Source organism: Oryctolagus cuniculus, chromosome 9 (genome assembly GCF_051225735.1).
Source record: "Oryctolagus cuniculus isolate XC-2025 breed Fujian yellow rabbit chromosome 9, ASM5122573v1, whole genome shotgun sequence".
NCBI lineage: Eukaryota > Metazoa > Chordata > Mammalia > Lagomorpha > Leporidae > Oryctolagus > Oryctolagus cuniculus.
The window spans coordinates 74,446,847-74,464,253 of NC_142875.1; the positions used below are offsets into that span (position 1 = coordinate 74,446,847).

Sequence of the window (17,407 nt, forward strand, 5' to 3'; positions counted from 1 at the left end):
TCACGCCTGACGGAAAAGAGAAAGGAGGTGAAAATGTTATACACTGAATCAATCAATCTCTCATGATCTTGCATTCATAATAAAACAGGGGAAAACTGATATTGCCAAAATGAACCCAAAATTCCCATTCTAGAGAGTAAGTAAATGAGTTCTGAGAAATACAGCTCAGTGCCCGTGCATGGTAATAATAGTCAGCATTTGTTAAAACAAATCATCCTTTTGAGTATTTTAATTACTATCACAAGTGAAATTATAGCGAAATGAGTTTGGTGGTTACTATTATCATTCCCATTTGACAGAAGAAGAAAATGAAGCTTTGACAATGTTAAGGAACTTCTCGAGCATCACACAGCTCCTTCATGACACTGCATGGATTTCTTTGTACTAGGCAGGGTGAGACCAGAGTCCACTTTCTTTGACCCTGGGAGTCTGACATCATTTCCACATTGAACTTTGTACAGGAGAGAAAAAATAAGTAAAATGCAGTGGAAAAGCTTACAGAGCAGACAGATGCTGACTGTGCATGCAGTGGCATGTTTTCATTCTATATTTCTGGTCCCTAGCTTCCTTTCCTAAAGTTCTCATACTCTGTTTTAATCCCTATAATTACAAAATATAGACAGCAGCCATGCTTATTATGACAATTTGAGTTTGCAGGGAATGCAATTAAGATTACCAAGTAGTTGTAAAAGTAAGCCACAGATGGGGAGTTTTAAAAGATTTATTATTTCTTTGTGTTGGGAATAAAGAAATTCTGTTTACCTGTCTCCCTGTTTATTTAAGAGGTAGAGAGAGGCAGAGGTAGCATGCTGAGATTTACTTCATTCCCCAAATGCCCACAACTATTGGGATCTGAAACCAGGAGCCAGCAACTCAATCAAGTTCTCACATTTTGGTGGCAGGGACCCAGTCACTGCATCCTAGGGTCAGCATTAGCTGGATGCTGGGGTCAGAAGCCAGATACTGGTTATCAAAGCCAGGTATTCTGATATAGAACATGGGTCTCTTAACCCCTAAGGCAAATTCCCACCCCAACCTAAGAAATTTTTTTAAAATTCAGTTGCTAAAAAAAAAAATAAAAATAACCAGGTGATTGGGAGAAGGAACGCTAGAAAACAGATGATGACTGGGGAGAGATCAGTTTGTTTTATATTGTTTGGTTTTCATACAAAGAAAAGCAAAATATTGTTGGGCCATTGATACAAGAGAAAGGAACACCAGAAAATTCGTGTTCTTAGTATTGGGATAGGATCAAAATTGACCTTTATTTCATGTAGTGTGGTAAAAGAAGGAATCCTGGGACAGGAGACAAGGAGCTGGTTTCAAAAAAGAGTTTTATCATTTGTGAGCTAATGTCATTGATAACTATTTAATCATTCATCTGGCAGGCATCTGTTGAAAATCTACTTTGTACTTGCATTGTGTTAAATGCTGAAGATGCAACAGTGAGTAATATCAGACTTAGTCACTTCCCTCATGGAAATATACAGTGTAAGGTGGGTTCAGCAAACTTTTCTGTAAAAGGAGAGATAGTAGATAATTAAGCATTGCCGGTTATAGAATTTCAATCACAAGTACTCAACTCTGCAAGTATAGTGCAAGTGTGGCCACAGACAATTCAGAAACAAATGGGCATGGCTGTCTTTCAGTAACACTTGATTAAAAAAAAAAAAAAAAAAAAAAAAAAAAAAAAAAAAAAAAAAAGGTGGTAGACCAAAGTTGGTTGGCATGTTTGCTAATTCCTTGAGTAGAGGAAGAAATAGGCACAAGACAATTAATTATGCAAATGTATCAAGTGCAAAGGCCTGGTGGCAGGAGGACACAAAAAGCTGTGGAAGAACTTAGTGTGAGTGAGGGGCTGTCTGGTGACTGAGGCTGGACAGGGAGGGAGGGAGTCCAGCAGTGTCTTGCAAGACACTCCAGGTTTTAGTTTTTACCATGCTAACAGTTGGGAATCTTAGATTATTTTAAGCAAGATGATAATGGGATCAAATTCATGTCTCAAAAGATCACAAAGGCAGAATGAGTTGGATTAACTTTCCTCCTCTGACACCTAAGGAAGATGTCATGTATGTTGGAGAGCTCACTGTGGTGAACAAATGACACTTGGTACAAATAAGTGTTTTCTAAAAGCTATTCAATACCAACTTCACATAGTGACATTCTACATGAAGCAACAGCATATTCTTTTGAATTTTCTCTATCCACAAAGGCAGGCTGAGCTCCTGAAGGAAGTGCTTTTGTTTATGTTATCAGGCGTCCTTCACCAGGGCAACTTCTCCTTAGGGTGCTGACTCCACAGAAGGAGTCTCTCTTACTCCTCACACTGTCTCTCCTCCTCTGCCTTCCAGGCACACCTGGGTGACTGCCTGGCTCCACACTCATGAAGATCTGCCCAGTGTAATAGCTTCTCAAGAATGAGATGGATTCTGGGGTGTCTTCGCCTGAGAAGCAGGATAAAGAGAATTTAGTGGGTAAGTTCCATTTTCATGTATTAAGCTTATTTTATACACACCAAAGCAAGGCAGGAGTAGTAGCATTATAGAGAGTTACAGAGGAAGCATGAGATAGATGTGCTGAACCGGCTTCAATTTCATTTAGCTCCCAAATTTGTTTTGGATTCATCACTTATGTTGATTTTATTTGCTTCTTGCACAGCAGTTTGCTCTTTTTCTTCGGTTTCTGATAGAATTGGTATTTACCTTTGCATTCTTTTTGTATTGAATAACAAAGATATACTGAGGAGCATGGCTTTTCTTCATTGGTCATCTGATGATGCTATGATTCAAAGGAAAACTTGCTTGCTTTGAGCTCTATCATGTTTGATCAATGGGGAGAAGTTGAGAAAAAGAAAATATAGACCAAAGTACTTGCCTGAGCATTAACGACCATTATGTATCATAAGGCTTCCATTATCTTGTTTTTTAAGATTTATTCATTTATTTGGAAGGCAGAATTACAAAGGCAGAGGCAGAGAGACAGAGAGAGATCTTCCATCCACTGGCCCACTCTCCAAATGGCCACAACGGCCAGAGCTGTGCCAATCAGGAGCCATGAACTTCCTCTGTGCCGGCCTGCGGCACAATGAACTGGGTTTTCCTGAAACAGAGAGTGGGAATGCAGGGACAAGGACGCAAAGAATGGAACCAAGACAAGTCCTGATCAAGGCTCCTTTATTGAACAAATCCAGTAGTATTTAAACATGACCAGTTGTTTACAAGAAGGAGCACAAAAGATTTACATATCAAAAAGGCTTTTAAGGTTACAATAAAACACTTAGGTGATAAATGCAGGTTTCAGGTGTGACTGATTATCTATATTATCTCTTGTGAGAGGTTTAGGTTCTTCCTGCCTCTTCCCGGAATCTCCCTAGCCCATTTGTCTGTGCCTGGAAGTCTCCATTCATGTGTTTAAGTGTAAACAAAGGGAGCGACTACCTGTGGCTGCCCACATTCCTCTGGGTCTCCCACATGGATGCAGGGGTCCAAGGACTTGGGCCATCTTCTACTGCTTTTCCAGGCCATAGCTGAAAGCTGGATTGGAAGTGGAGCTGCTGGGACTCAAACCAGTGCTCATATTGGATGCCGGCACTGCAGGTGGTGGCTTTACCCGCTGTGCCCCAGCACTGGTCCTCCATTATCTTTTAAATCTTACAATAATGTGGAGGTAGATCCTTCTATAATTTCATTGTACAAATGAGAAAACTGACTCTTGGAAAATTAAAAAAACTGCAATGTCAGCTGTTCCCTTGGATTTTTGGGAAAGTTTGCCCTTGCCCCTCTCCAACTCAGATGTACTATCGAGACAGTCAGTTAAGCAGCACAGCTGTTTCCACTCACAAATGGTTTGGGAAATAAGTGAATGACCAAGCTCTCGTCACTACCCCCAACAGAAGCCTCACGAAGTAGGTTTCGTGTGGCTGACAATTGCCAGCTTTTGAAAACCACCTGTGTGCATCTCTGTCTAAGTCTAAGTTCATGAGTCACCCGTGTAGACTGAAGTCACCTGGGTGGGTATGGTGTATTTTCACCAAGGAAATGCTGGCAGTGAGGGCTACTGTCCCTCAGAAACGAAGTTGTTAAACTTCTAAGAACACACCACTACTTCGCGACTTCTGATCCTTTCTTACAAAGGAGTTAAAGTTCATTGGAATCCAGATCACCCATATCCTTGTTATTCTTCTCAGCATCAACCTGCCAAAGACTCTTCTTGCAGAGCTTGTCAGACTCCTGGTGCCTAAACCCAGAAATTCTGGCAATCCAGGTCTGAGCCGGGCTTGAGATCTGGCAACAAACCAAGGTCCCAGAAGCTGGTGAAGTTGCCAGACCCAGATGGCATTTTGAGAAGCACTAGATTTCTTTTCAGCAGTTTCAACTTTCCTGGAAAGTGTTCCTTGACACAAACTGTGTATCTTTCAGGGAAAAGAGGCAGGAAGGAAGATGAATGACAGGTGATGAGAAGCTCGCACTGATCCCGTAGGGGTTTGTTGTAGGCTTCATGGTTGGTGCTCAAAGCCCTTGATTGTTCGCAGCAGGAACCAAGGTGTTGCTGCAGTTCTGTTTTCCTGACTGTGTCTTCACAAGGATGGAAATGACTGTATATAGAGAAAATTGTTAACACTCATCCCCAAGCCGGGGAACGTGGGTGTCCCCATCCCACATCCCTTCTATTTTTCCAAGGAAGCATCTTGTCTTTTTTTGCTCTGTAAATGTAAATAACTTTTAAATATTTTGACTTGATTTTCTAATTTTATTTTACTTTTTAAAATCATAAACAAATCAGAATTAAGACTGCTCACAACTCTAAACCACTTACACTTCCACCACTTGGAAATAACTGCTGTTAATATTTTGGTTAATTATCTTCCAAAACTTTTCCTCTGCATGTATTAATGTAGGATACTAACTGGTATCCTACTATCTGTATGATTTTGGCCTGTTCTTTTTTCTCTTAACACTATACTATAATAACTTTCGCATGTGATATTGTGTAGCTTTATCATACTTGGCTATGTCATACTCCATTGCTGACTCTCAGAATGATTGTCATTTGCCATTGTTGTAAATAACACCGTTATGAGAATGTTTGGGTGTCAATCTTAAGGGGAAAGTATTGGTGCTTGTTGTTTCCAGGGCTGTTGTTTCAGACAGGGAGGACTGAAAGCATTGGGAGGTGGAGAGATAAGATAATGATGCAAGGAAAATGTGCTTTTTTCTTCAAAAAATATTTATTTGAAAGGCAGAGTTACAGAGAGATGGAGAAACAGAGAGAGAGAGAGTGAGAGAGAGAATCTTCTATGCAATGGTTCACTTCCCAAACTGTGGCCATGACCAGGGCTGGACTGTCTTCAAGCAAACAGAATCTTGCCTATTGGATCATTATTCCAGACAAGAACTTTGCATGGCTGAGCATCATTCTGATGCCCAAGTGTTTAAAAGTGAACCATTCACACCACTCATTCAGCGTCTGCTGGGGGTCAGGAGGTGGAAACATACAAATAAAATACCTGCCCTGAGAGTACTGGGAACATATGAGGAAGACACAAAAGTTACCTAAAAACTACAATGTCCTGCAAAAAGTGATGATAGAGGGTGTATTAAAGACTCCACAGAGGAGCACCCAAAGGTGGGGGTCGGAGTTACAGAAAAATCTCTCTACAGGACAAGGGTGACATTTGAGCCTAGCTCTGTGATTGGATGGCAGGAGGATGTGGGATTCAAAATAGAAGTAGGGGCACAAAGGCCTGTGCCAAGGTGCAAAGATGCATGAGGCCTTTGGTGGCTTTTCTCCCTGCACTGTTAGTGCATGGCTTCTTGAATGTTCTATTTCAAATATGTTTTAAATATTTCTGGGGAAAAAAAAAGTGAACGGGAAAAAGGAACTCCCAGTAGGTAATTTCCTGTAAAATTCATGTAATAACTAAGCACAGATCATCATTCTGGAGCAGGAACATGAATCTGGTCATTTAGAAACCTCACAAGGTTATGGAATTTTGTGCTTCCAGGAGAAAATCATTGTCCAGATCTGATTTAGTGGTTCTGTTCTAAAGCCCTGGCATCTCTATTTCTTTTAAGGCTCCAAGGGTTAACTGAGAGAGCCTGTGATGTCAGTGGCCAGATTCCTTTAAGAAGTGGAAACCTTCAGGGAATCTAGAGGCTTCCTATGTTGATGAAACTTCAGCTCATGGGGTGGGCATTTGGCCTAACAGTTATGCTGCCAGTATAGACCTCTGTGTCCCATATTGCAGTGCCTGACTTAGATACCCAGCCCCAACTCCCAATTCCAGCTTCTTGCCAATGCAGAACTGGGGAGACAGCACATGATGGCTCGAGTAACTGGGTTCCTGCCACCCACGAGGGAGACTTGAACTATGGGAGACTTTAATTGAGGCTGGCTTTGGATCCAGTCCCAGCTGTTGCAGGCATTTGGAGAGATCCAGGGGTTGGGAGCTGTTTGTCTCCCTGTCCTACTGTCTCTTTCTCTCTTTGCCTCATGAAAAAAAAATAATAAATTTTTTAAAAATTTTGTTCTTCCAATGGAAAAGGAAGACCTTTCTCTCTGTCTCTCTCTCTCTCACTGTCCACTCTGTCTAAAAAAAAAAAAAAAGAAAAGAAAAACAAATTTTGTTCTTGGGGCCAATACTGTGGCATAGTGGGTCAGGCTGCTGCCTGCAGTGCTGGTGCTCCCTGTGGGTGCTGGTTCAAGTCCCAGCTACTCCATTTCTGACCTAGCTCTCTGCTGTGGTCTGGGAAAACAGTGGAAGATGGCCCAAGTCCTGTGCCTGTGTGGGAGACTGGGAGGAGACTCCTGGCTCCTGGCTTCTGATAGGCCCAGCTCTGGCTGTCCAGCCATTTGGGGAGTAAACTGGTGGATAGAAGACCTGCCTTTCTCTCTGCCTCTGCTTCTCTGTTGCTCTGCCTTTCAAATAAATACATAAATCTCTAAAAAAAATTTTTTTTTGTTCTTGCATATGTAAAGGAATCATCATCCACAATAGATGTTAAAATCCTGTTTGGTAAACAAAGAAACAAAAACAACACAACAAAATAATACATAAATTATCAAAGCAAAAGTTGTATGGAACACAGTTAAACAGGCAAGGAACACTTTACTGAAGGCAATAGGTGATAGAGAAGAGAACTCTGTCGGAGCTCAACTCCATTGAAACAAAGAGGCAGTTTTTTTTTTTTTAATTTATTTTTAAGGAATACAAATTTCACAAGTACAACTTTAGGAATATAGTTATTCTTCCCACCATACCCGTCCTCCCAGCCACACTCCTACCTCTCCACCTCCTCCCTTCCCATCCTCCATTAACGTTCATTTTCAATTAACTTTGTACACAGAAGACCAACAATTTGCACACACACACAGAGACTGTTGAGAACAGTTTTACAATTAACTCTCATAATACAACTCAATGAGGACAGAAGTCCTGGTGGGGAGTTAGTGCACAGTGACTCCTGTTGATAATTTAACAATTAAGACTCTTATGTATGATGTCAGTGGCCACCCGAGGCTCTTGACATGAGCTGCCTAGGCTGTGGAAGCCTTTTGAATCCACAAACTGAGACAGTATTTAAACAAGGCCATAAGCCAAATGGAAGTTCTCTCCTCCCTTCAGAAAAAAGTACATCCGTCTTTGATGGCCACTTCTTTCTGCAGGGGTCTCACTCACAGAGATCCTTCATGTAGAACACTTTTTTTCCATGGTGTCTTGGCTTTCCAGAGGCAGTGGTTTCTAAAAAAGGCTGGTACTGGAGGACCTTAGCAGGAGGTCATAGGCTGTGTGTTTATTGGTTTATTTCCCAGATCTTTTGACAGGCAGGAATTTCACCACCTGAAGAAAGGTGCCCACTGTAGCTAGGCTTTTGATTCCCACAGGAAGGGGAGATATGGGCACTCTCTGAGAATAGTCTGCAAATCCTTGAAAAAGATAGTCCTGGGTTGTGAAACCAGCAAGAGGTTTTTTAAAGGATTTAAAATCTTGAAGGGACAGAGAAAGACTGTACAATGATCAGTTTTCTAAAGAGAATGGCACAGGAAAGGGCCTCAGCATCCTCCAGTCAGGAAGAAACTTGTTGGAGCTGGGGTGAGCTTTAGGCAATCTCGGTCAGAGCAGGGCACTAGGCAAACCCTGGGGAGTTGCCAGGATGGCCAGATGGCCTCATGCTGTGGCTAGTGGTTCCATTGCATGTATTAATTTATCTAACCCTTATAACCAGCTATTACCATCATTAAAAGATGAAACTAAGAGCTGAGCAGGCTACTTACCTGTGAGATGCCATGCAGCCTTGAAGTGAGGTGTCTGGATTAGGATGTGTAGCCGACTGACCCAGACCACAGGGCCAGGGCTTTCCATCCTGTGGGGAGCAACCCGGACTTTACTAAGTTACTGGAATTAAGACTTATTCTATGCATCTGCTCTCCCACAATATGGCGCTGGGAGAGAAGAAAACAGCTTCTACGCAGCTGCCTCTTGCCAACTTGAGTGATGACCTCCAGGAGCTGATCCTGCTCCTGATTGGAGGAGAGCAGCATACTCGGCGTGTGGGCAGCCGAGTTGGGATTGGCGGAGGAGGACTATAAAGGAGGAGAGAGACGGCATGCACCAGGAACATCTAAGGGGAACACCTGAGGAACACCTGTGCAGCCCCCGAGAGAGCCGGCCGGCGGTGTGCCGCTCCCCCGCGGAAGTGGGGAATGTGGCAGGGGGAACCGCCCTTCCACGGAGGTGGAAGGGACGGTAGCCAACCCGGGAAGAACCAGCAGCAAACCCGGGGAGGGCCGAGCAGACCAAAGAACAGCGCAGGGTCCTGTGTCGTTCCTCCACGAAGACGGGGATCGACACATCCCTGCTCTGCACACAAGCTGGCTTTGCTCAGCGCTTTCCTCACCCTTCTCTTTCTGTGGATCTGGTAAGGAGGGAGTTTTCCTCTCCAAGGCTACATTCCATACTCTGGTCTCAGTGCACAAGTCTGAAGTGCTTAGCTTGAGTGGCTAAACGTATGACAAGGCAATGGCAATATAATGCACAAAAATATATGAGAGGTTTTCAAATTGTTCACGAAGATCAAGCGCTTGGCCAAGTGGTTATGATGCCACACCCCATATCAGAGTGCCTGAGTTCAATACCCAACTCTGTTCCTGAGTCTGCTTTCTGCTAACATAGACCCTGAGAGGCAGTGGTGATGGATCATTGATGGGGTTCCTACCACCTATAAAGGAACTCTGGATTTGCCCAGCCAGGGGCTGTTGTGAGCTTGGGGTGCAAACCAGTGGATGGAAGTCTTTCCATCTGTTTCTCTCTCTCCACCTCTGAAATAAATAATTAAAAATTTAAAAATAAGAGTTCATAGAAATGTGAATTACGAAAAAACTGTATACATTTCACATTTTTTACACCAAAAATAAACTTATCTTTTAATTCCACTTTCAACTTTTTGAAGTACCTTCAAAGTTTTTGCCCACAACTTACAACAAGTTGCTAAGGCAAACAAACTCTTCCCTGTTCTACACAACTCAGGAAGCCAGCCTCCTGTAAGGCAGACTTGTAAGAAGCCAGAATGCTACCTCTAATAAGAACCCAGGAAACCAAACTGGTCAGCAATCAGCCCAGAAGTCAGGACTTGATTAATAACTAACAGCTTCCCTAATTGTCCCCCCAGTTCTAACTTAGGTCCAACCAGGGAAAATCAGATGTGCCACCTAGCCAGTGCCATAGGATGCCCCACTCTGGGGTAGCCCACCTGCAGCCTCCCCAGGAGGAGGAGCACCAGTCAAGCACACCCGAAGCCCTCCCTTTGCCCATGCCTTTCTCATCTCTGCTCCCTTTGAGCCTCTGTCAAAATGATGGTACAGGACTCTCTTATTTTAGCGAGTTCTGAATAAATAACCTTGGCTTTTCTCATTTTTTGATCCTCACTTATTTCCATAGTGAAATCTATGGAACCATTACCCAGATGAACATATGTAAGTCTGTGCAGTCATTACCCAGATAAACACATGGAACACTTCCAGCACCCCCAGAAGACTCATTCATGTTCCTTCCTCATGAATACCACAAACCCCAACACCTAGAGAGCCACTACTCTGACACCAAACATAATATTCTTACGTGGTTTTTTTTAATTTTTTTTTTATTTTTTGACAGGCAGAGTGGACAGTGAGAGAGAGAGAGAGAGAGAGAGAGAGAAAGGTCTTCCTTTTGCCGTTGGTTCACCTTCCAATGGCCGCTGCGGCCGGCGCGCTGCAGCTGGCGCATAGCACTGATCCGATGGCAGGAGCCAGGTGCTTCTCCTGGTCTCCCATGGGGTGCAGGGCCCAAGCACCTGGGCCATCCTCCACTGCACTCCCTGGCCACAGCAGAGAGCTGGCCTGGGAGAGGGGCAACCAGGACAGAATCTGGCGCCCGACCGGGACTAGAACCCGGTGTGCCGGCACCGCAAGGCGGAGAATTAGCCTAGTGAGCCACGGCGCTGGCCTCTTATGCATGAAATCAAAAGTATTTACTTCTGTGTCTGACATATTTTACAGCAAATTGTATTCATCTGAACTTTGCATATAGCAATAATTTTGACTTTTTTCTTCCTGGGTAATATTAATTGTATAAATATTCCACAACTTGGGGCAGGCATATGGCACAACAATTAAGTTATCACTTGGGATGATAGCATACCATATTGGAGTTTATGGTAGAGGACTAGCTACTCAGCTTCTGATCCACCTTCCTGTTAATGCACACCCCAGGATGCCACACATTGTGGTTCAAGTACTCTGGGCCTTGCCACTATGTGGGGGACTTGGATGGAGTTCTAAGATCCTGAGTTTGTTCTGGCCCAATCCTGGCTGTTTGGGCATCTGGGGAATAAACGACTGGATTGTATATTGAGCTCGCTCTCCTCCCTCTCTCTCTGCTTTCAAATAAAATGAATATGCATAAGTAAAAAATTTAAAAATGTATCTACAGCTCTGTTTATCCATTCTACTTTTAATAGATTCAGGTGACTCTTCCTTCATCTCTTGACTTTTATGAATAAAATGGTAAAGAACATTCTTGGACATGTTTTCCACTTTTCTCAGTACTCATACATCATAGATACTACTTAAAAGTTGAATTTGGAGTCATAAAGTATGTGTAGATACATCCAAAGAGTTTTTCTGGTGATTGAACCAATTTGCACTTCCAACAGCATTCCTGGGAGTTTCAGTCATTTTACAATCTGGCTAAAATGTGGTAATGTCGTTCTTTGGTGTTTGATACTCTGATAACAATGTATTAGTGCCTCATTGTAGTTGTAGCTTTCAATTCCCTAATGTGCCATGTACATCATTCTTCTTTGATGTCTGAAAATAAGAAAGAAAGGACACGACCATTTGTGGCAACACAAATCTCTGGTCAAAAATTGTAAGTGGGATTGATCTAATATGTAAATACTGATGACCAAGCCGACAGCTATATATAGGCAACCAAGTCATGTAGCCTGTTTTACTTACTGTGATTTATTTCTGCTTCTAATGCATCTAAGTTGGAATATTTGGAATGTTCTTCCTTACTTCCTGGTCTCCACAAAAACCCAATCTTGCTTGGAGTATTTGCCCCTGTCCTAGAGGGCATTTAAGTCTCCAGAGGTACAAAGAGTATCTTAGCACCAGGCACAAAGCCCTGGGGAACTCCTTTACAGTTGTAGCTGGGTTTTGCATGACTGTCTAAATCAGTAAAGGTAGATGTGACTGACTGTCAGCTTGTGAAATTGGTGACTGCCACGTTAATGAAAGGGAGAGTAAGATGATGATGACAGCAAGAACTCAGAGGTTTTAAAGCTGCAAAGTGAATGGTTGGCCTTGGTTATCTCCAGAGTCCTTCCAGCTGACCTAGTGGAGTCCTTCTCCACAGTGCCAGTGGCTCTGGGCTTCAGGTGCCAGAGGTTATGACTCTACCTTTCTTTCCCTTTGCAGATTGAAGGGAAAGGTGTCAATCAAACATTGTGATGTCCTTTGTCACCACCACATGCTGGACATAGCTGCCACTTATTTCTCCAGCTGTATACTTCTTAGACATAAGCGCAGTGGAATGCTGACTCTACTAATCCTTCTAACTCTATTGTCTTTCTTCTCAGATGCCTGAACCCTCCATGATAAGTTCACATTGTATTCTCCTTTGAGACCTCAGCTCCAGCACAGGGCAATTTGTTGGGGGTGGGGGTGGCAAAATCCATTTCTCTACCAGGAAGTAAGCATGTGGCAGTGGTTTTATGGTTAGGCCACAATTGCCCATAGAGTACATGTTAGTGGAACTTAGTGCCCAGCAAAGAGGTGGTGCCACATTATTTCTTCCATCATTCTTTCAGCCTCAAGGGAGGGCTTTAGCTGGAGCCTTGTGTAAACTACATTAGCATCAGTATGAGAAATTTCTGGTTACTTTGTAATACGACCCCAGCATAGCATTCTAATCAGAACTGTTATGTTCAAATCTAAGCTTCAGCCTGGCACCCTGGTTTTAACTTGCTGTGATGGTGATGGAGAAGGGAGTTGCAAGGAGAAGAAAGGATACCTCAAAGATTTACACCACTGGGGCCGGCATTGTGGCCTAACAATTTAAGCTGCCGCCTGCAATGCCAACATCCTGTATGAGTGCCGGATCGAGTCCCAGCTGCTCAACTCCCAATCTAGCTCCGTGCTAATGTGCCTGGGAAAGCAGTGGAACATGGTCCCTGCATCCATGTGGGAGACCAATGTAAGCTCCTGGCTCCTGGCTTTGACCTGTCCTGGCCCTGGCCATTGCAGCCATTTGGGGAGTAAACTAGAGGATAGAAGATCTCTCTGTCTCTCTCTTTGTCTTTCTCTCACCTTCTCTGTAACTTTGCCTTTCAAATAAATAAAGTAAATTTTTTAAAAAAAGATTTGCATCACTGGAAGCTTTGTGGTCCACGCCCACTGCCTTCTGCCCCCGAGCTGTGCCTGCTCACTAGGCTGAGCTGGGGAGCCTGCTGGGAAGCTGCATCAGTACCCACAGCCCCACGTTAACCAGCTAATGACACCCCTAGGCTCCACCAATTCTCAGAGAAGCAGTGGCCTGGGTGATTCTAATACTCAGGTGTAAATCTTGGAGGATTAATCACGTCTCGTTTCTTTTCCATCTCAGTATGTTTAGTACCTAATGGAGCCATGCCTCAAGCATGTGTGGAATGATGCAAAGACTTGCTGAGACTTCAGTGGAGTGCCCGCCGGTCAGGGGGATTTTCTCTGGGAGATAAGCGCTTGCTTAGGCTGCTGGTGTTAGGACTGCGCTACTTTGGAAATGTTTTCAGCTTGGCTCAGGGCATTGAGTATGGATGGCATCTTTTCCCGCTGCCTGTGTATGCTGCACTCTACAATCTCAGCCCCAGAATTCTGAATACCAAATACTCCAGTGACAGCAGGGAGGACGTACACCAAAGGTGACAGACTGTGCTGCCTTATAGCACTTTCATCAAGACATGATGGAAAGGGCCAGCTTTGTGGCACAGCAAGTCAAGCTGCCACCTGCAGCAGCAGCATCCCCTATCAGAGTGCCGGTTTGAGTTCCGCCTCCTCTGCTTCTGAGCTAGCTTCCTGCCAATGTACCTGGTTAGGCAGCAGAAGATGGCCCAAGTATTTAACCCTTGCCACTCATGTGGGAGATATGGATAGAGTTCCTGGCTTCTCTCTCTCTCTCTCTCTCCCCACCCCACCACCATTCTCTCTCTGTTGTTCCACCTTTCAAATGAGCTAAGTATTAAAACAACAAAGACTCAGCAGAAGTGCTTGTTGGCCCAGGGAGGCATGTGTAAGCACTGTAATTGCAGCCTTGTATGTCAAAGCAAAACTGTAAATAACCTTAATGTCAATCAGTAGGAAGAGAGCTCAGTAACCTGAAAATGAAAAATGAAATACAATGCAGCAATACAGAAGAATGAGGTAGATGAGTATAAACTGACAAAGAAATAGCTCCAAGTTACATTAAGTGAAGAGAGTAGAAACTCAAGTTGTCTGTGATGCAATTTATCATAGAACAAAGATCTATAGATCAAAGCCATGTAACTTCTTTTTTTTGACAGGCAGAGTGGACAGTGAGAGAGAGAGACAGAGAGAAAGGTCTTCCTTTTGCCATTGGTTCACCCTCCAATGGCCGCCATGGCCGGCGTACCATGCTGATCTGAAGGCAGGAGCCAGGTGCTTATCCTGGTCTCCCATGAGGTGCAGGGCCCAAGGACTTGGGCCATCCTCCACTGCACTCTCTGGCTGCAGCAGAGAGCTGGCCTGGAAGAGGGGCAACCGGGACAGAATCTGGCACCCTGACCGGGACTAGAACCTGGTGTGCCGGCGCCGCTAGGTGGAGGATTAGCCTATTGAGCCGAGACACCGGCCGCCATGTAGCTTCTAAAAATAGAATGATGTGTGTAAACACATAGAAGTGGACCTATGAGGACATTCACCAAACAGAACTATGAGAACTGTTCTAAATAAAAGTGGAATGGAGAAGAGGGGGAGATGGCCAGAGTTTGTTTTCTTTAATGAGAATGTGTATGTATATATATATATATATATATATGATGTGTTATTGTTACTAAAGAAGCATTAATATATAAAATGCAACAAATATTCTAAAATAATGCACAAAGCATCTTTTATTCTTCCATAAAAATAGTCTGATCCAACCTCAGTGTGGATCCATGGGCTTGGAAAGTGACATTTTAGGAATTTGACCTTGGGGGTACACCGGCAAATCTTACCATTCAACATCTACATTTATGCATATTTAAACTTATAAAAGTATATCTGCACATAAAAGCTTTTCCAGATTAAATATGTATCTAAAACTTTGGTAGTTTTACCTATTAGGACATAATGATTGAAATTGTTAAATGAGGACAGGACATGTAGAAACAGGCACATGTTTATATCGTAGGTGAGAGTGTAGGTGAGAGTATAGGTTATAATTATTGAAATTATAAATACTAATCCCTTTGACAACATATCACCACCAGGAATTAATCCCAAACATGTGAACAAAAAACACTTTTAACAGCATTCTTCATAGCATTAGAACTTTCCTAGATATTCATAAATGTGACTTAGATACCAAATAATCCAAAGCAAGTTGGGAGGGGAATTGAGGTGGCATCTTTTAGATTTAGTGGCTTCTCTAGTTGAACAGGGAAGAAGCACTGGTGACCCTGGTCTCTAGCCTGATCCATAGGGTGGGTGATTAAGGCATCAACTGATATACAGAGAGAAGATGGTGTTTGTAGGAGTCCCTGGGTAGAGATATGTGGTAAATATAATGAGTTTAGTTCGGCTGAAGAACATGAGTCAATTGAGGGAATGTGGGATTTAGGACAGGGTTGTTGTCATGGAAGAACAAGACTAAAGAATTACAATTAGGTAAAATGGTAGATATAAATAATTCTGACATAAAACAGCTAACCAGATCTGCATATTTTGCAAACAAGATTCTTGAGAGTTGAGAAGCTAAGTAATTGGTATGAAATAAGTATATAACTTTAGGTGGTTGAGGTAGGATTTGGACTCAAACTCATCTTATAATAAGGCAACATTCACCCAGCTAAATGCTATTGCTATTGTAATGTGTGAATAGTGAAAATAAATCTATTGTGATGAGAGTTGATAATAAAATTTCATAAAAAGTTAGAAATGTCAAATACCAAGGTCTACAAAGAAGTCTCTATAATACCTACCCATCTGTAAAATAAAAATAATAATAAAAATACATATTTACTAACATAGTTGCTAATGTACGGGCCAGGAACCATGTAAAAGTAATATCTTTTAATTCTTATCCAATCTTCTAAGTTAGGTAACTTCTGTTCCCCTCCTATAGGTGAACAAATGGAGACTCAAAGAGATTGAGTGATTTGTTTAAGGCCACAGAGCTAGTAAGTAAGAACTCACAGTGAGATTCCTATCCAAGGATTTTTTTTTTTTTTTTTTTTTGACAGGCAGAGTGGACAGTGAGAGAGAGAGAGAGAGAGAGAGAGAAAGGTCTTTCTTTTGCGGTTGGTTCACCCTCCAATGGCCGCCGCGGCCAGCGCACTGCAGCCGGCCCATCACGCTGATCCGAAGCCAGGAGCCAGGTGCTTCTCCTGGTCTCCCATGCGGGTGCAGGGCCCAAGCACTTGGGCCATCCTCCACTGCACTCCCGGGCCACAGCAGAGACCTGGACAGGAAAAGCAACCGGGACAGAATCCGGCTCCCCGACCGGGACTAGAACCTGGGGTGCTGGCGCCCAGGCGGAGGATTAGCCTATTGAGCTGCGGCGCCAGCCCCAGGATTTTTTAAAATGTTTCACCATGTGCCACACTGTCTCAGTCTGGGGATAATAGTACCTGCCTACCTACATACCTACTTACCTACCTGCCATGGATGTGGCTTAGAATTTTACCCGTAGAATTCACAGGGCCTGGAATCTGATGATTCTGGTCTGGGTAGTCCTTGGATCACATTTTGAGAAATGCTGTTTTATGTGTTTTAAAAAATATTAAACCATGGGACTGGCACTGTGACGCAATGGATTAAGCCACTGTCTACAGGATAGGCATCCCATATGGATGCTGGTTCAAGTACTGGCTGCTCTACTTCCTATCCATCTCTCTGCTAATGTGCTTGGGAAAGCAGCAGAGGATTCCTGAAGTCCTTGGGCCACTGCACCCACATGGGAAACCCGGAAGAAGCTCCTGGCTTCTGGTTTCAGCCTGGCCTAGCAGTGGCAGTTGTGGCCATTTGGGGAGTAAATCAGCAGATGGAAGATTCTCTCTCTGTCTCTCTCTCACTCTGTCTTTCAAATAAATAAAATCTTTTAAGAAAGAAAATATTAAATCATGATAGCTCTATACAAATGCAATAATTTTTATTGCTGCTGATTGCTATGAGGTGTTTTTGGGCAGGACAGGTCAATTTTTTTTAAAAGATTTATTTATTTGAAAGAGATACAGAGAGAGGTAGAGACAGAGAGAGAGAGAGATCCTCTATCCACTGGTTCATTCCCCTAGATGGCTGCAATGGCCGGAGCTGCACCGATCTGAAGCTAGGAGCCAGGAGCTTCTTTTAGGTCTCTCACGTGGGTGCAGGGGCCCAAGCACTTGGACCATCTTCTACTGCTTTCCCAGGCCGTGGCAGAGAACTGGATTGGAAGAGGAGCAGCCAGGACTAGAACCGGTACCCATAAGGGATGACAGCGCCTTAGGCTAGGGCGTTAACCAACTGTACCACAGTGGCTGCCCCCTGGGACTGGTCAATTTTAATTTCTAAAGGCCTGTGTGTGTGTATGTGTGTGTGTGTGAGACTGTGCGGTCGGGATGGGTAGAAGCTCTGACACATCAGGCTTGGAGCTACCTAGCTAGTTCACTCACTCACACACCCGAGCAGT

The 17,407-nt window shown here is 43.5% G+C and overlaps 1 protein-coding gene across 1 annotated transcript in view; it reads left to right on the plus strand.

Moving 5' to 3' along the window:
• The first annotated feature begins 865 nt into the window (after positions 1-865).
• The window catches only part of STOML3 (stomatin like 3), a 28,323-nt gene continuing 11,781 nt past the window's right edge, over positions 866-17,407 (plus strand). Inside the window, exon 1 of the mRNA XM_008274496.5 lies at positions 866-2,474. Within this exon, the coding sequence (XP_008272718.2) occupies positions 2,423-2,474 (52 nt within the window). The 5' untranslated portion in view covers positions 866-2,422. The remainder of the gene's footprint in view (positions 2,475-17,407) is intronic.